Below are 19964 nucleotides of genomic sequence, written 5' to 3' on the forward strand. Positions count from 1 at the left end.
TATGTGATAACCAATCCTTTTATTATTCTGTAAATTTTGTTTTAAATTCACAAACTTCTTTTTCTAGAAACACTAAGAATGAAGAAATTAAAATATTTCATTTTATCAATAATTTTCGTGTTTCTATACCAGAAACAATCTTATTCGTCAAAAAGGTACGATATTAGACCTATATACAAGGTTACTTTTATTTTCAAAATTATAAACCATATAATTTAGATATTTTGATTGACACAGGAGCAACAATCTTTAGCTGTCGACCTAATGTTTTGCCTTCAACACAATAGCAACCCATGAAACATCTTATAATAATAATAGGTATTAATGGTAAAGAAACCATTGTTAATCTAAAAGCTAAAAATGTCCCTGTCGCTCTAAATGATAAAAAATTTATAATTCTCAAAATATTATGTTTTCTTAACATGCATGGAGACATCTTGCTAGGAAATAATTTTATGCATAAATATTTACCCTTTTCTGTTTTTACAAATCATTTTACTTTTAGTATTGATAATAAAGCAACAGAAGTTCCTCTTTTATCCAAGCATAAACATGTTTGAGATAATGAATTTCATCCAGAAAAAACCCATATTTTTGAAATTAAAGCTATTAATGAACGACATTGGCTTTTTAAGATTTTGCAAGAAAACTTTAATGAACAACCATTGAAGCTTTGGAAGCACAATCCAAGATACTGTGAACTTACTTTTCATTATCCAAAAGAAATTATCAGAGTAAAACCTATGATCTATACCAAGCAGGATATAGATGAATTTGAAATTTAAATTTCAAAATTACTCGACAAAGGTATAATAGAATCAACTACCAGTCCCCATTCCAGTCCAGCATTTTTAGTAAGAAACCATTCTGAAATTAAATGAGGTAAACCCTGTATGGTTATCAATTATAAAAAATTAAATCAAAATCTTGTTTTTGATGGCTATTTCATTCTTCGTAAGACGTTTTGATAAATTTAGCTAAAAATGCTAAATATTTTTTTAAGTTTGATTGTAAATCTGGTTTTTGGCGAATAATGTTGAATGATACATCTAAACCTTTAACTGCTTTTAGTGCACCAGCAGACCATTACCAATGGACTGTTATACTTTTCGATCTATGCAACGTCCCTCAAATTTTTTAACGTTGGATGGATAGTATTTTCAACAAACATAAACTATTTTGCTATGTTTACATTGATGATATTTTAGTATTTTTTAATACTTTGGATGAGCACAAGAAACACCTGAATATTATTGCTCAAGATTTATTTTACATGGTATTATTTTGAGTCATAAAAAGGTAAAACTCGAAAACACTGAAATAAAATTTCTTGGTCTCAACTTATCCGTAAATGAACTAACTTTACAGGATCACATTATCTCGAAGATCAAGGAGTTTTCAGAACAACTGGATAATGTCAACAGCTACAACAGTTGTTAGGTATACTCAATTATGGCAGGTAATTTTTTAAAAACCTTTCTTAAAAAAAAAGTCATCTTTTGCGTAAATTACGTAAAGATAATAATTTTGTCTGGACAGCAGTCGACTTTGAAATTATCAAACACATCAAATTAGAGCTAACCTATATCTCAAAGGTCTATCTACCTAAACAAGGTGATTTATTGATTTTAGATACATATGCCAGTGATGAACATTGATGATGTGTTCTTAAAGTAAAAAAATCTTCATAAAAAAGATGAATTGATTTATGGCTATAATTTCGGTAAATTCAAACAGAATGAAATAAATTATATTATCCTTGAAAAAGAATTATTAGCCATAAAAAATGATGTACAGCGATTCACATCTATTTAGCCCCTGAGATCTTTGTTATCTGAACAGATAACAAACAGTAAGAAACTTTCTCCAAAACAGAAAGCTCTCTGATAATCTCAGGAGAATTATGTGGTATAATTTTCTTTGTCAATATCATTTTCAGGTAGAGTTCATCAACGGAGACAAAAACTTTTTTGCAGACTATTTGAGCCGACCACATGGATTGAGAAAAATAACCCATCCATGACATAGGTGAATAGATAACCATCAAGAAGAAAACAGGTAAAATATCTTCTTCTTCTTATTCTTCTTCTCCAAGACCCCCTGTTTTTTCTATAAATCCTAACCTAGGATTTGATTTTTACAATAATCTTAACCAAGGATTATATCTCTACTAACAACTACTTTATAGATCTCATTTCATGAGGATTCAATCAGAATTCTCTCAATTCGCTCAAGATCCAAACAAATGGACACTCATGAGCTACTCTCAAATAGTTTCTTCAGCAGAACAACTGCTTGAAAAAATAAAACTCTCTAACTCAGAGATCAAAGACTTTTACAACCATAGACTTGAACCACAAGTCTACAGTTTGTTAAACAATGTTTGAAAATCCCATCTCTCAAAAAATAAATCCAGCTTTCACAAAGGGATGATTAAATTAGCTGAATTCTTAGTCAACCAGGCTAAAGAATTTCAAAATTTTAAAGAAATAACTTTCCAAAGCCTTCTATCATCAAATATGCTAAAACAACAAGATATTGAATTCTTTGCTTTGAAAGAAAATCAGTACAGTATTCAAGAGATAAACAATTTCTTGAATTTGTGCGAATGTTTTGAAAAAGAAAATTATAATTCCTCTAAGCTAAACAAGCTTAAAAGAATTATTCTTTTCGAAAAAGCTGCGGTACTCCTAACCAATGAATTGTTCCAACAAATTAAGTATTCTATTTTACAGTCAATAGAAAAACTGTTGATAAAAAACTTTTCTGAATATTATACTTCTACGTATATGTATAATACTACACTCGGTGATTTCATACCGAAAATTAAATTTCAACTTGATCACGAAACATTTGATGTAAAAAGCATTGAACTTGGTTTAGTCGGATAAATTATTGTACAAAATTTTTCTTTTCATCTTTTAAAAGATTTCCCAACTTTTATAAAGCATCATTTTCACAGGTGTATAAAATGGTCAAAACATTTTTATTATATCCATTTTACTATATACAGTCTTTTAGATACCTTTCAAAGAGAAAGATTTTACCAACCATATCAAACATGAGAATTTAATAGAATATCCGGTGGATATTTCCTTCAACCCCTTACTATACTAGATCCACCTACTGACTATATCGATTTTCCAGATAATTTAAACAAAATCATCTCTAAATACTCAAACCCAAATAGTTATCACTTTCAAACAGGAATTGACCTAAAGGAAAAAGAAAAACTCTTTCTCCATCTAGCTACAAAGTCAGACTATCCCAAAATAGCTTGTTGAACAGATGGCAAACATATTTTTGTTCTCAGATTTCTTGAACACCATGAAAATATGGATATTCAAAATAAACCAGAAGCAATCCAGATACTGAAAAAATTATCTAAAATGAAAGATCTAGATCATCCAATAAAATTACTATATCAGTACCAAAAAAGATGAAAAATGTGAAATAAATCACATTCTGGATCTCATCCATCACCCTAGTCTCTTAATGCACTGGACGAAAAATTTCATAACATAAATAATATTATGGAAAGATAATTACTGTGCATATTCCAAACAAGAATAAGCCAGAGTAAATTACCGACACAAAACATCAAGTTCTCTCGACTCATAAGATCAACAAACAAAAAGCTATAACAGTCACTGTAACAAATAGATAAAATATCATTGTAGCAGTCACTATAACAAAAAAGAGAGAAACCTACAACTGAAATCATTTGTAACAGATTACTGTAGCAATATTGTAAATAAAAAATTTACTGTGCATTATAACAAAAATTGTATACAGTTACTATTTAAAATTTTTCTATTTAAACCTTTGTTGTAATTAGTTTTAGGCATTGGTTTTACATCCCGTTCTCCTTATCTTTCATCTCTCCAACCTCTCTCTCTAATCCAGCATCCTGTATTTGTAAATTCTTAAGTTCAGTTTGTAAAAATTTTTATACATGGATCTTTTCCGCACCTTCCTGTAAATAGGTTGACATTTGTAAAACATCATGTTAGGTTAGGTACATATATATGATAAATAAACAGTGAAAAACAAGATTGTTCTACACACTACTTCGCAACTCACATGCCCACCTTATGCTTGTCCCAGTGTTAAGTTAGTCTCCATCCCCTAGCGAATGAACCCTTTTGGTGGAATGCGAAATTTGAGAAAGGTCCAAAAACAATCAAAACCCTTTGCTTCAGATATTTTATGAATCGATGTAGTTTCATTCTTGGATATGGGAAAATCTGCCCTAGCCGGCTTTGGATTAGGCATTATTGAAGAACTGAATATTCAAACTGAATTGTTTACAAAATCCAATACCATGTTTCAGTTTATCAAATTGAACTACTGAGAAAGGCAGACTAGAGTTTGAAGAACAAAGATCCAGCATAATGCAATTTCGAATGAAAATTATATTACATCGATAAAGAAAATAGAGCTCCGGAGAATGTACAGATAATTGATATCCTCGTGCCTAATCATAATGGGAAAAAAAAAAAAGGTAAAAAAACAGGGTTTTAACGTTTACGCAGGGGCTCGGAGAAGAGGGGGAGTGGAGGAAACAAAAGGAAGGCTGCGAAGGATAAGGAAACGAATTCGCCTTGGAAAAGGAGCTTCATGAAACATCTGCTCAAGCACTCTGGCCAACAGCGCCGTATATTCCTCCATCAACTCCGCTACAATTGCCAACAGAATCATCTCTTAAAACTCGTATGAAGTCCCAATATAGTAAATCCAAATCAAACAAATGAAGTCAATCCCCTCGAAAATATTTATATGATGAATCCTTGGTGGGTCAGAGATGAAGGGTGTTGATGCTTATAAAGAAGAGGTCAGGGGAAGGTGATTTCTAGTAGGGTGGAGTAATCGTCCTAGAGAGTAGGTACAAAAAAAGCTGGGTCTACAAATACGACGCGGGAGGCAGCGCTAGCAGTTTTGCAGTTTCCAGGGTGCTGCTTGGTTGAGGAGTTTCCACGTGGCGATGCAACCACGAGATCGTTCATTGTTCTTATTTTTGTTTTAAATTTATTTATTATTATCTGGACCCTGGATCCTTATCTTCTCGGATCATTTATTATCGTATTAATTATTTATTACTATATGATATGATATAATAGAATTTAATAAAATAATATGGCTGTTCTGCCACGTCATTTCCGTTGGAACTTTCATCTTACTGTTAGTATTTATTACCTCTAAACGACTGTTTGTGGACTGGAGCGTGTTAAAATTTTTATTTTACCATTTATATTCATAAATTTTTAAAAAAATTATCTAATTTTAAAAAATATAAAAAGTAAAAAAATCTAAATGAACTGAGATCTGAATACTTAAAATTGTTTTAATATCAATTTTTTACAAAAATAGTTATATCAACACATAGAAATCATATACTAATTAATTTGTTATTTCTATCAATCAAATTATTTTATAATAAAATTAATTTAATTAAAAAATTAAAAATAAATAAACAAACAAAGTGTTACATAAACATCTTTGTTAACATTATTTTTTTAAAAAATTTATATAAAATTAAATAAATAATAAAATATATACTTTTATATATATATATATATATATCATGGAGTGATTTGAAATAAAATACTTTAAATTTATTTTTGACTCGTCTCCATTTTTCTTTGAAAAACATACGTGATTTGATTCTATACTAACTTTTTCAAAAACACTAATATCAAATTGAAATAAATCAAAATTTATTGGTTATTAATTTTTTCATCAAACAAAAATATTATGGGGTAAATTTTTTTATTTTGTCATATTTATTCATTTTTTTAAAACATTATCTAATTAAAAAAAATGAAAACTATAAATACCTAAACATGGATGACACGTGAATACTTCAATTAATTTTTTATTATCATAAAATATATCTAATTAAAAAAAATTTAAAACTAAAAAATTGTAAAAAGGAAATAATAAAAAAAGAGTTTATACAATATGCCACATTAACACCCAAATTGAGTTTAAAATAATAATTTTTTAAATATAAATTTTAAAATAATAATTTTATTAATATAATATTTATAAATATAAATTAAATTAATAATAAAATATATATTTATATATATATATATATATCCGAAGTGAATTGTAACAAAGCACCTTAAATAGTTTTTATTGAAATATTATGTAGACATTTTGGTTAAGTTTAAAATATTAAATTTTTAATAAAAATATTAAATAATAATTTGATTAATCAAAAATAATAAAAAAAGTATCATGTACATACGTTTATTTTTTTATTCAAAAAATGATCTTATTTAAAATAATAATAATAAAATTAAAAAAAAGTTGAGTTATGAGTTGACATTTGTAATAATGAATTTTTCTTAAAAAAAAATTTATATAATGAATTTAAAAAAAATCAAATTTGGATGTGACACTAACACTGTCTCAAATATTTTTTTTTTAACTATCAAATTTAAAAAAATGAAAAAAATATTTTTTAAATATTCATGTCAAATGAACCCCATAGTAAATAATTTTAAAAAAATATTAAATTAAAAAGATAAAAAATTAATTAAATGACTTAACACGTTATATCTTTTTTATATCAAGTGGATTACAAAAAAATTAAAATATAAAAAATCATTTATTAAATAAATAAAAAAAAGTTAAAAAAATGTAACATGCATTGATATCAAGTGAGTTTTAAAAAAATAAAATTTTAATAAGTTTCTATTTTTTAAAAATTTTAAAGAAAAAAGTCAAAAAAAAAATGCAAAAAGAAAAATCTGGTATAAATCCCACACAAAAAAAAAAATTAAAAATGTATGTTTTATAATTTTGAAGAATGTTTATTCTATATTTTAGAAGAAAAAAGTTTAAAAAATGAAAAGATTAAAACAAAAAACATACAAACAACGTGACACTCTTAGAATTTGGCACGGTGGCACTCTTAGAATTCGATACTGTTGACTGTAAGTCACAAAAATTTAAGTTTTAGACAACATATGAGATAGGAAAACCCCAAAATCTTTTAAGTCCCAACATTTACATTTGATTTAGTAAGAGAGAAAAATGAAAAAAAAATATATTTTTGATTTGATATGAGAAATAGGAAAAAAAGATGAAATTGCAATTTTCTTTTCAAATCTAATATCTACCACAGAAGCTACGATAAAAATTTTGACGAGGGAAGGTACAGAAATATGACAAAAAACACTCTTACCTACCTACATATGAAGACAAACTCTATAAGCCAACAGTAAAAAAGGCAGGCCATTGCGTAACTTCTGTACACAGTACTCCCTATTCTTCACAGCATAGGCATGCACATGGGATACAATTTACAGAACCTGATCATATTCCCTATGATGATGCAGCGGGGAAATGGACTACCTACCTACAGCCTATTTCAACAACATCAAGAATTGAAGATCTAAGTCATCTCCATATTCCCATGACAAGAGCAAACAAGATTGTAATAATGAAAACAGTGAAAACGAGAATTAATAGGGAGCTTGCGCAATGATGCATCGGAGCTGATTTTGGATCCACCACTGATGAGCCCATTTGGCTGCTACGATGCTTACCATCTTGCTTCACCCTCTGCCTCAGTTTTGTAGAAGATTCTTCAGCAATATCATCGCTGCCATCAAACTTGAGTAATTGGTTCTCTTTCTCTGACTCATCAGAGCCAAAAGTCTGTCCCGTAGCTTCTACTTGTGTGACCTGCATTGAAAGCATTGAAAGATATTTCTCACCAAGTGAAATGTAATTCAGTAAACCTATATCATACCTGCCCTTAGACAAAACCCAAAGAAAGGTAAGACAAATACACTTCAATATATCAACAGCGCCCAAAATTAGCTTTTCCTGGTTACCCTACCTCAGTTAGAGCAGATTGAACTTCTTCTTCTTCACCAAGGCTGGCACTTCTCATGTTGCCGTCATCAACACAGCCTGCAGAAACTTTCATTGGCCCAGTAGAAAGCTTCATTTGCAAGCGTATTCTTCTTGGAGCAGTTCCCTGGTTTACGATGTTGTCTGCATTTGGTCGTTGCTGAGGTCCACGGGTCCTAATCCTGATTCCAGTTCCAGTTCCAGTTCCAGTTCCAGTTTCAAGAGTTCCAAAGTTTTCAGAATTTGATTGTTGCAGAGGCTGGTAGGTTCTAGTCTTATTTCCAGTTCCACCATCAAGATCACCACCATTATTCATATAATTCTTCAGACTGGTTAATTGCTGCAAATTATTAATATTACCCATTGGAGAATCAGTGGATGAAGTTGCTTGGCCAACAGAATAATTTCCAAGACCACCAATATTTCCAATTCTAAACTCTTGGTCATAAAGTTCTGTTTGAGTATGGCCAGACTCAAAGCAAGTTTGCATTGGCACAGATTCCTTATTATCAATATGCCCACCAAACCACTTGCGAGCTCCAATCTCTGTTTCATACTGGTAAAGAAGTTGAAATTATCAAACATAAGTTAGAATCCAATGTAAACTAAATCAAATTGCCTCAAAAGCAAAAATCGTAACAATAAATACAAAAAAAGGCAGAAACCAGAAGTAAAGCCCCAGAAAACTAAAGAAAAAACAGCTAATTACCTATATAATAACATAAAAGCTAGTAGCAAGTTATTCCTTTACCTGTAGTTGTGGCATTTCTGTGTCTGCGTCACTGTATATGCCGTTTTGTTTGAGATAGGAGGTTTCTGGTGGAATTGTCTTTGAGATGAATACATTATCAGATAAAGGTATCTCAGTTCCAGTAACCCAGTTCTGACAGTTTGATTCTTCATAGGAGTTATCATTGTTATTCAAGACCTCATCCAACAATGAGAAAGATACATCTTGTTCACCAGTCCCATCCTGGAAATGAAATCCATTTTGATCATGGCCAAAATCACTTGCATAAGGAGAATCCATGAAGGGTGGAAGATCTTCAAATAAATATGAGTTCATTGGCGAGAAAACTTTGCAGTCAATTTCACCAAATCTAGGCTCACACAAATTCGAATTGTCTCCCAGAAGCGGATATTTCTGTGTTAAAAAGGAAGACAACAGTCTCTTGTCAAGAATCACAACACAATATAGTCAAGAAAAAATGATGATGAATGCAACGATGCCAAAGTATAGATAAATTATCCACTTCTCACCTCTACCACAGTTTCGTCAGCAGCATTATCTTCTAAATCAGAAGTCATATGACTATTGCAGCTGCTGTCACCTGTTACTTGACCATTTAGCATTAAGTCATCAGGCTTTTGAGCTTGTGTCTCAGATGACATATTATCTTGGAGAAGATCGGATGAAGCGTCATCAGGAGAAGATTTTGTCATGGTAGGAGAATATCCAATTTGTTCTACTTCATGATACTTCACAATATCATTCTTCTCTTCTGGTTTATGAAACAATCGACATAGAACAAAAGCACCCTGCAACAAAGAAAAGCTCAAAGTTATAAAATCATTCCGGTTCTCTTTTGACTTTTTCTTCTTGGATTTTTAATCAAACCATAAAACTAAGAATAGCACAAGTTTTTAAGCCAGTGATAATATTTGCAGTAACTTAAAACTGTAAACAACTAAAAATTAAAAAGAAAACCTGGCCAGGGGCGGTGCCATCAAGGTCCTTGGTGGTGGCACGGTATTCGTGCATGATCCAGTTAGTACGCTGGCCCTTCGGAGCACGGCCCTTGTAAAAAACCAAGGTCTTCTTCATGCCGATGAGTGACTTTTTAGACTTGATGGTTCGATCCTTACCCGTGGCTTTCCAGTACCCTTTATCCGTTGCTCTGTTGGAACGATGGCCGTTGGGGTACTTCCTGTCACGCGGCCAGAAGAAGAACCACTCCGGATCGTCCGATTTTATCACCGACAGTCCTGGATTTATTTCAACCATCCAAAAATAAAAATAAAAAATTGACTAATTTTGGAATATTAAAAATTCTTAGCATGTAAGTAGGTTTACCAAAAATTGCCAGTGGCAGAAAGCAGGAATCAAATTTATGAACTATATTATTTCATGTATTGGGGAATAAAGGAATTAAAGCTGACGCTTTGGCTAAGTTAAGGTATCAAAGATTCAGAACAATTCTTCACCCAATAATTTCTTTCTTCTTGTTTTCTTAGTAAAACTAAATTAATCGCAAAAGAAAACAAAAATACCAGGCAAATCCCAGGGCTCCCATTTGCAGACATCAATTTCAGGAATGACCTTGACCTCGGAATGACGACCGTTGATCTTCAATCTAAGGTAGTGATTGATGAGCTCTTCGTCTGTCGGCTTGAATCTAAATCCTAAAGGTAAAGTTTCCTTCGTTAAAACTGCCATTTTCGCCTTTGCTAATCCCCTAAACTCAATTTCTACTACCACAACTTTTTTCTTAGTTTTCTTTAAAAAAAAAAAGTCAAACTCTCTCTGCCGCAACTAAAATTGTCTTCTTCACCTTCTTCCGTTATCTTAGCCAAGGCTGCTTCTTTTCCTTTTCGTTTTGGTGGCAATTCTCTCCTCCTTCCTCGTAGGGGTAAGCAGTCAGCCCAATAAAGTCAAAGACATCATGTGATTCTCACGTGATCTTGTCCGTGCTTGCTGGCTTGCGGCTGTGGCGCTGTCCCATTCATTGGATTGATTAACCATTTTCATGCGTTTACAAGGGACGACGAAAGACCCGCTCGCAGCCTATAATAACCAATTTGGACCGCAAATTCAGGCTATTGGGCTGCGCCTTTTTTCCCATACCGCGTAAAATGAAGCACGAGATCGCATAATTACTAAATTACCCCTCCAACGCTTTTATGTTGTGCTTAGCTTATCCCTCAAGCCTTCCTTCTTACTGTGCAAAAAAGTAACCTCAGTAATGGCCGCTTTTTGCTTTTTCTACCTTTTGTAGCCCCTAGCCTATATTTTTACCTTATGCTGAACCCCACCTGATCCCACCATTTACAGGGCTTACCTGACATGAGGAGGAAATTACGTCTCAAACTCCACCAATCCTCCCAAGACGCCGAAAGGCATGCCACTGAGCCAAAAGCTGCTGGGTTGATCTTTTTTTCAAAGAGAGTCGTGCGCCCGCCTCCGTCTATGATTTTGTAGTTTTTACCTCAGATTTTTGTTTGATCATTTACATGCTTCGTATTATTTTACTTGGTGATGTCAAAAATCACGAGTTAATATTTACGTCCGTCTAATTTATTTAAAAGACCTGCGCAGGCTCCAGTGCTTACTGGTTTTCATCGTCCTGTCCGCTTGGATATCCATCATTGGTCTGCCACTAAGCTACTGCTAAATGCTAGACAAGACTTTCAAGAGAGATCAAACATAAACCGTTGAAACAAGTTGGTTGAAAATGATTTCCTAACTTCGATGATCGAAAAGATTCGGCCGGCCTTGGAAGCCATAACCTTTATTCGCACACGCACGTGTCTCCGTACCGTATAAAGCCAATCTTGTCTGTACTTCTAATCCCTGCAATTATAACTACATTACTACATCCTGTCTTCTACTATGGCAAAGGAGATGCAGCAAAATCACAAAACAGTATTTCTACTAATCAGTTTTTCTTTCCTAAATAAAGAAGAGAACCCAAACATTAACCTAGCAACAACAACCAAGTGGCGATGCTGCTTGTTCAATATAATCAGGCTCCACTCAAGTCAAAAGAATGCAGCTTCCATCAAAAGCAGCGGAAATCGAATTGACCTTTTTTTTTTTTTTTGTAGACTGCTTTCCCGTGGTTGTTCGGTTCACATATCAATACAAATTATGAAAAACCACTGCACGAATCCAGGATAATATCCCTTTGATTTCAAAACAACTATTAATAGTTAATGTAATTACAGGAAACAAAATTACTCATACAAAACCCCTCATCACCGAAACTTGAGACGATGAGATACATATCCAAAACAAAAGTTCCACATCCAATTTGATTGTATAAATTCTCCAACCATTCAAGGAGAATGTCTCAAACTGAATCATCGTGTATAAATGTGAGTGCTAGTGCCCTCCCAGAATCATAAGCTGAACAGTGAACACTATATACCAAACAACAAGAACTCAATAATAGGCTTGTAGACTCAAATTTTACCATACACAGATTTACCTACAAAGCAGGAAGGTAACCAAGAGTTGCATTTGTTTCTGCCCTTTGCACGGCTCTCCTAATACTCCACTCATGGCAGAATTCCAGTGCAAGTCGAAGGGCAGTTCCAAGTCCTAGGACAACAATAACACCTGTACAATGTCTCTTCAAGTTACAACATCATGAAGCATAAAAGCTACCTGTTAAGAATGAGATTTCTATAAACAAGTATGGGAAGAATATGAGTGAGGTGTACATACCAATTAAGATGTTAACAGGCAGTGCAGAGACACCAAGAGTAATGGATATTAACACATCCAACAATAGACCACCAATAAGGATTGAGAATGCCACCCATAATGGACTAAAACAGCCCTGTCATAAGGAGAGATTGGATGCAAAATTAACAAAGACAAGTAGAATTTTCTCAAGAACAAGTAAGATCCCAGTAGACTGGCTGCAGTTATCCACTTACCCTTTCAAGGTCATGTGGCGTAAAGCTTGGATCAACCCTCCAAACCCAGTAATTTGTCTGCACCATGAAACAAATTTGAGAATCCATAGGCATGATTATGAGATGCTACAAATAAACCACAAAACATACTAGAATGCTGCAGCACCAGTTTTCAATGTTTTCTTTGGATCAAAACTCAATATCATCAATTACTAATGCTCTTAAAGTGCTAGAACGCAAAATCACAGGGGTTTCAATGGGTCTTTCATCTCACTCTCTCTCTCCAATTTGTATAAGGCATGCACAATAGTAGCCAAATGAACAAACTAACACTCATACACAGCCGATTTCTATCTTCAACTTTGTTTTATTATCCAGCTTTAATTTGGTTTAGGAAATGAAACACTCTTGTTAGCAAACCAAACCCCCAAAGAAGATATCAAACTTCTTGCATCTAGTAGGCTATGACTAAATGAAACAAGCAAACTTATCCATAGCCCTTTCACTTAAGCACAGAATACCTACACTGGTCTCGGAGTCTGGAGCTGACACGTTTACAGCTACTGCTCTGCATGAAAACAGTAAATTTAATCATGATTATGTTAGAAATAAACTAATTTAACATAGAAAATCAAATTTTGAAGAACTTACTGGCATATCTCGCATTCATTGGATCCTTTTGTTCGAAACCAAGTGTCAATGCAAGACCGGTGTGCTTTTGCAAGACCACCTTTACATTGGCATCCAAGATCTATAAGACCTTCTTCCTTCTCCTGTTGACAAACTCTGAAGAACAATAAAGATGTAATGAGTCATAGTCATGATACTACAGATTGTTTTCAAGATTAATTTCCATAAAACAAATTCAAGAACTGAAAGGCCATCATGCTAACAAATGTTATAGTTAAGATTGTTGACTTGCCACAACACATAAGATGATCTGATTGAAGCATATGCTGAAGCCTAATCACAGGGATCTAATGTCACCAAAACCTTTTTACAGTTCATGTTTTTGATATCTTGTAATGAAACAGAACCTAGGAGTTAACATATACACACTCCATTAGTACATAATATGTTTAGAAAGTATAAACAAGGGAAAAAGACTACTCTCAAGGCAACGGAAATGCTTAGGAAAATGAATTCTATGGAACCCCAACAATTCATCGATGAAGTATGATTAGTGGAAGATGCAGAATAAGTATAACGTACCTGCATTGCTCATGAGAACTAGTGGTCCTCGAGAAATACCCCTTTTTTGGAGAAGCCACACGAGGCAATTCCTCTTTAATGGAGTCTACATCTTTTGATAATTTAGCTAGTGGCTGCTGAGTCACATGTGACTCGCCCTTCATTACCGCAATGGTTAACAATGTAGGATTTGCCTCACAAGCTGAACCCCCAACTGAGCCTGGCTGTCTTTCCTCCTCGGGCAACACTGGGATGTTTCCCTGCTTCTCAAGGTCAGGTTCAGGTAAATTACTGGTTTGGTCACCAGCTCTGGTGCTAGTCCCATTTGAACCTTCATTCTGCATCTGATCGCTATTTACAGCTTTAACACAACACCTTTTGGTTCTAAAATATCTAATTCTCGTGAATTTTCCCAGCAGCCCCCTCAATGTTGATTCCAAAAAAAGAAAACACTCCTCGAAACTACCAGTCAATCAAAACCCTAGAAATTACTTAATTTTAACAAGCAAAATTGTAAAACGACAAGCTTAAACCCCTCAAAATGCTTGAAACAGAATGCAACAAACACTTTCATAGTTTCATTTCTTTGATTCTAAACTAACAATCTATTAAAATACTATAAAACTAAAATCAACCCACCAGAGATAACCCATCAACAAGATGGAAAACTTAATTTCAGCCTCGAAATTGGCTCAGACCAAATGAAATTTTAGTATGCACTGACAAATATATACACAAAAGGTATTAAAAAAAAAAAAAGAAACAGGCGTTGAAATTTCTGTACAGAAAGGTAAGAAGCATGTACCTGAAGAATGTTTGTTACTTTGAATCTCTGTAGAGTTTGTTGACAGTTGAGAGTTGAAGAAGCAACAGCAAAGAATAAGAAGAAAGAGGAACAAGAAACAATACAAGCAAGTGGGAGAGAGAAAAAAGAATACTGACCAATCGAATTTGACAGTTTCCATTCAGAATTTCATGTAACTTAATTACGAATTTGGCTAACCAACAGACGACGAATGTTTTGTTTAATAACGCAACGCCATTGGAGAAAAGTGGACCCGCGCCATTCCGTGTCACTCTTTGTTTTTTTGCAAGCATCTTCCAATCTGGGTTTTTTGCTCTTAAAAAAATTAGGATCGACGATCTAACGCCTCCCGACAAGGAGTTTCGACATTATCTATCTTTACAAGGTGGATTTTTATTTTTTTGAAATTCAAATTTCGAGTCGACTAAAATTATGAAATAATTTAGATCAGATCGAATTCGAATTTTAAGTAAATTTAATTCAACTTGATATTATATAAAAAATTATTTTTTAATTAATTATTTATTTATTTTATTTATATTTATATAATAATATTTTTAAATATTTATATTTAAAAAATAATATTTTATTAATTTCGAATCAAATCAAATCGAATATTATTTATATAATATCGGATCGAATTCGAAACAAGTAAAATCCGTTCGAAACTTAACCCATATCAATCTTATAAAAAATCCATTGAACTTTATCGGGCTAAATTTTTAGTTTTTAATCTTTCTATTGTTATAGAAGGTTTTTGGCTATTTTGGATCACTCACTGACCTTTCAATTCTTATTTGCAAAATGTTATTAGTGGCTAACAAATTCCGAATAGGTATTGTGTCAAAACAAAGAGATACAAAATGTTATTAGTGGCTAACAAATTCCGAAAAGTTATGTGTCGGAACAAAGAGTGGCTTTGTTGGCAGGAAATCAGAAAATGACAATGAAAATGACAGTATTCTGACTCATTATTAAGGGCAAGGAAGATTGGTTCACAAGGGAAATTGAGGATGATAATCAGCCCATCACATCTGCCTATAAAACGGGTATATGGTATAAATGTAGATTGCATGTTTGGTATGTTAAGAAACCAAGGCAGGCAACGATTTGTTGTGTTCTTTCTTTTAATCATCCATTATCGGGACAGCCAATAATGATGTGCATTAAGGAAGAATTGGAGACTGCTCACCTTATTAAAGAAAATAAGAAATAGCCAATAGGAGTTGAAACTTGAACGCTAAAAAAACAGAAAAGAAAAACCACTTGCAATAAGCAGCAGGTTTAGGGTCACACGCAGTTGCCTGTTGGTTGTTGTTCAATAATTCTGGAGTTGCATACTTGGGTCTGCTTCTGGTTTTTACGATAGAAGTAGCCCAACTCAGGAGTTGCTTCAGACTTTTCGAAATGACAAAGTCAAAATTCAGACGGGCCAACAGGCCCAAGATCCTCTTCATGTCCCAAATATGTTCCCACAAGATGGACCGAGTTGCCTGGTGAAGGAATTTACTCTTCGTGCCAAGTTTGAGACATAAGAATTGAACCCAGGTTTTGATGCAGCAATCTGTCCGCGTTTGTTAAATGATTAGAACAAGGATGGCATCTTTCTAATATTCTTATTTCTCTGAAATGTAACCTGAAGATAGCAACAGGTTCCACGGCATTTTCATGAATGTTTTGATAGCCCTTTCAAAGAACAAAAACAAGACCTTCTTCTGTCAATAATGCCATTACCCAAAGGAAAATTGCTAATCTGCTAATATAAATCATAATTCAACAAAAATTTTGCATTAATTCAACATTTCACTTTCTAGTTGGAATCTAAGAAAAAAAAAAAGAAAATGCTTATTTCGAAATATCCATCTTGTTTAAGAGTCAAACTAGCCTAGGGCGCTCAAATATTGTTGAGGTTTCTTTTTCTGCGGAGGAAATGCGCTATTCTGGTTTGACCTGGAAATTTAATTGGCCAGGCTTAATAAACATTTATGATCTATCAAAGTTCAAAGATTCAACTTCCATGGATAAAAATCAAATCACTTGAAACCAATTGTTAAATCACTTCAACATCAGAATGATTCTTTCCCTTCAAATCACTTGAATGAAAAATCAAAGAACGTGAGAGTGACAAAAGTATAGTCTATTGGACTTTAACCAAGTGTCAAGCAATCCCCTTCCTTTAAACGGGGAATAAATTAAAATCCTTGAATTGCCATGTAAGGCACTTCTTTATTCCATCAAATAGTTTTGGTCCCACAACTACTCTTTATATCTAATGTTTTCAGTTTGAGCTCCAACTCAAAATCACATTTGCCCATCACAGCCAATTTCTTCCTTCCCAACCCAACCTTGTTTTTCTTCAAAATAATGACTCTCGAAACAAGCAAGCCTGACCAGTCCACTAATGAAGGTGATAAACATAGACAACTTGACAAAGATATCAAAGACTTGGTCTCTGCCATAACTCGCCGCATACCTGGCATTCATAAACCGGGATCAAGCCACCATGAAGATGATGATGATGAGCATGGTGTGAGAATTATCACACTAGCTGGAAACAATGCTGGAGCCACAATGCGAAGTGAGTTGGATGAGAAATCCAGTCCCCATGGAATTTCACTTGGCGAGCCTGATGCAGTGAGTACCTACGTGAACAGCAATTTCCAATCTGTGAACAATTCAATCATGCTCAACAGCAGCTACAACACCAATGATCCAGGTGTCCATTTGGACGTCTCGGATGCTTTTGATCAAGAGGGCCAGATGCCAGAAGATAAGCCCAGAAGGAGAGGGAAGAAAAGAGAGAAGGATTCATCCGAAAGCGAACATTCCGATTAAGTTAATGAACAAGAAATTGCAGCTATAACTCGGTGCAAAAGTACTGAAGAGAAGTCCTGTCTAAGTTAAGATACTTGCATAAAATAAATCTCTGTATTGCTTTACTATGCAAGATTAAGTTTGCGTGACAGCAAGAAAAAAGATTAAAAAAAAAAGACTAAGGGAATCCGCGTATTCCCATAGCAAAACTATGTTTCTTTCCTGTTTATGTCTTTGATATAGGTACGATTTAGTTGTTTCTGCATGCATATGATTGTTAGCCATGGTGTCAACCATACAAATTAATAATAATTAAGTGTTTAACTTTCAAGTTCATACGTACTCATATTCTTGAGTCATCAATTGAACGAGATGATCTATTCTGATGAATTCTCTTATACGGATAAATATTGCAATTTTTAATGTTCCATCTCTCTTGTTTCTTGTGAGCCCTTCAAAATGACATTGTGGACATTGTTGTGGCTCAGAGATATCAGATGCTGCATCATTGTTCACCCTGTTATATATAAGTCATAACATGGTTTACAAGGTCTACGAAAGCCTGATATGCAATCTGGATTCAGTTGAAATCCAAGAACAAAAAACTCGCAATTGCTTCGCCATGTCCAGATACTGCATTTCAAAGTTAATTTATCAAAGGGGAACTATTACTGTATTTTAGAACCATGTAGGCTCTGAAGGAAAAGTTACCGTTATACATACCTTAAATCAACATCAAAGGCCTAGTTTCGAGCCAAGCCTTCTCCCTCCTCTTTACTTGTGCTAAAGCTTTGTTCTCCTGATGTAACCAAAAAATAAGCATTGATCGAGGGTGGGAGATTGTATTTGATGAAAATGTACATCCGAAAAATTCAGGAGCAAGGTTGCTATAAAGTGCACAAGCATGGTTTTGCCATGGAAAACAGCATTATGTAATTTGGTTATTTAAAAAAAAAATTCGTATCTTTTATAAGATTATCATAATAAAACCAACAAGATCATTTTATTATCAAAGTGATCTTATCATTCGTAATTTAAAATTATTTTTTTATTAACAATTATTAATTTTTAAGAATTAAAAATAATTGTGTTTAGTATAACTAAAAATCAAATATTATTTTATCTAAAAATAGAAAAATAGTCATATATATTGTAATTATTACCTAGGTTAAGAATTTTAATATTGTTTAAAGATAATAAGTTGTAAAATATTAGAAATATTTTACTTATTTTATAATAAAATATAATTAAATTATTAAATTAATAAATATATTTATTGATAGGTAAATTAATTTTGATAATATAAATTAATAAAAAAAATTTGAATTTTAAAATAAAGCTAATCTATTAAATTCATAATAAAAGAAAAAAATTATATTATATATAAAATATTAAAAAAAATTTTAAAAAAACACAAATTATTTTTAAAATATTGCAATTAATATTAATTTGAAAATACAAAAAATTTATAATATAAAATAATACTATTTCAAGAATAAGTAAGTTTCTAATTCATGTATTAAATGGATAATATTAACTATTTTTTTATATATATATCACTTCAATTCAATGATAAAAGTTTTTATATTTTTGTGTAAGAATTAGATCATCTTTCAAGATAATGATCTGATCATTCTTGATAATTCAAAATCAGTATTACATAGAATCACTAAATATTTACCAAACACAATAATTTAATCATTTTATGATTATCTTATATCAAACATTATTTTATACCAAAAGCACGTCAAACTATGGAGATCACATTTTTATGGTACCTTATCACTATGTTTTCTCCTTATTACCTTTATTACCTCCAAATATATACAAATAATGATAGGGTGATACTATGTTTAATCTTCTTTCTCACTTTTACTTGATAAACGTTGTGGCATATCATGATTCTCAATCCTGGGACTAAATTGTGCATCCATCGCTAAAATGGTAAAGCAGATTTCTCCTTGGTTTCTATGTTTGTGGAACAATAACTAGAGAAGTCGAAACATATTCGATGGTATTTATTAATATGTTATTCGAATGCTACATGAATATTGAAGTTGATGGTAGGCAGCTAAATGCTACTCGGCCTCAGGACAACTTGACGCACAAGAAACTGTGATGACTTGTAACAGAACCTCCTGTTCCCCGATCTTTTTGGCTTCTTGCGCAATTTTTGGTGCACAATTCTGCATTTCTTTGTTCTTGCCCCAAAGAAGAATATCCAGCAGTCGACAGAGCCGAGGTGAGGGTGGTGCAACCTCTCTTTGTTTGTGAACAATTTTCTTAGTAGCATAGCTGAGACAGACATCTGTAGCTCTAAATAGATGGAGTACCCCGGAATCAGTAAGAACAAAGCAAGATTAAATTCTTCAAATCACCTCAATGCTTTAAGCACCCAACTTTGACAGTAGTTTAATAATTATTCTCATCTTTTCACTTTCTTTTGACTGATCCTTTCAAACAAATGGAGATTAGTTTGGAATCCTTTGCCAAGCTCTGGCAACATATCGAAGCATTAATCCATGTCCACTTCACTTCCATATTTAATTTTCAGACAATGTTCGTCATGCCAGTCAAGATTTTATGGCCAGCAAGCAATTCAGTTGTGGTGCATTTTAGAGATTGCCCTTACAAAATCTTGTAA

At 32.9% G+C, this 19964-nt stretch overlaps 4 protein-coding genes across 9 annotated transcripts; 1 reads left to right on the forward strand and 3 right to left on the reverse strand.

Moving 5' to 3' along the window:
• Positions 1-4370: 4370 nt before the first annotated feature.
• Positions 4371-4869, reverse strand: LOC149516742 (uncharacterized). The gene has a single exon (XM_089765596.1). The coding sequence runs from the start codon at positions 4699-4701 to the stop codon at positions 4528-4530; it is 174 nt and encodes a 57-aa protein (XP_089621722.1). The 5' UTR covers positions 4702-4869; the 3' UTR covers positions 4371-4527.
• Positions 4870-7081: 2212 nt separating this feature from the next.
• Positions 7082-11727, reverse strand: LOC111308225 (protein NTM1-like 9). Its single transcript, XM_022906542.2, has 6 exons — positions 10141-11727; positions 9578-9855; positions 9130-9408; positions 8621-9013; positions 7856-8425; positions 7082-7698 (listed from the first exon to the last, which is right to left on the reverse strand). Exons 1-6 carry the CDS (start codon positions 10304-10306, stop codon positions 7411-7413), a joined length of 1974 nt encoding a protein of 657 aa, XP_022762277.2. The 5' UTR covers positions 10307-11727; the 3' UTR covers positions 7082-7410.
• Positions 11728-11757: 30 nt separating this feature from the next.
• On the reverse strand, positions 11758-14828 carry LOC111308236 (uncharacterized). 6 transcript variants are annotated; one of them, XM_089765597.1, is made up of 9 exons: positions 14644-14740; positions 14507-14533; positions 14341-14420; positions 13723-14163; positions 13162-13296; positions 13036-13078; positions 12532-12588; positions 12317-12431; positions 11758-12208 (listed from the first exon to the last, which is right to left on the reverse strand). In XM_089765597.1, exons 3-9 carry the CDS (start codon positions 14352-14354, stop codon positions 12078-12080), a joined length of 936 nt encoding a protein of 311 aa, XP_089621723.1. In that variant the 5' UTR covers positions 14355-14420; positions 14507-14533; positions 14644-14740; the 3' UTR covers positions 11758-12077. The 6 variants fall into 6 exon arrangements, with proteins under 6 accessions (XP_089621723.1, XP_022762291.1, XP_022762336.2 ...); XM_022906556.2 differs by lacking the exon at positions 14341-14420 and having other exon boundaries at positions 13723-14045; positions 14644-14828; XM_022906601.2 differs by lacking the exon at positions 14341-14420 and having other exon boundaries at positions 14644-14721.
• Positions 14829-16793: 1965 nt separating this feature from the next.
• Positions 16794-17651, forward strand: LOC111302770 (uncharacterized). The gene has a single exon (XM_022898587.2). The coding sequence runs from the start codon at positions 16871-16873 to the stop codon at positions 17339-17341; it is 471 nt and encodes a 156-aa protein (XP_022754322.2). The 5' UTR covers positions 16794-16870; the 3' UTR covers positions 17342-17651.
• The last annotated feature ends 2313 nt before the right edge of the window (positions 17652-19964 follow it).

Source organism: Durio zibethinus, chromosome 9 (assembly GCF_047325235.1).
Source record: "Durio zibethinus cultivar Kanyao isolate XHJ-2024 chromosome 9, ASM4732523v1, whole genome shotgun sequence".
In the NCBI taxonomy this organism is placed as follows: Eukaryota; Viridiplantae; Streptophyta; class Magnoliopsida; order Malvales; family Malvaceae; genus Durio; species Durio zibethinus.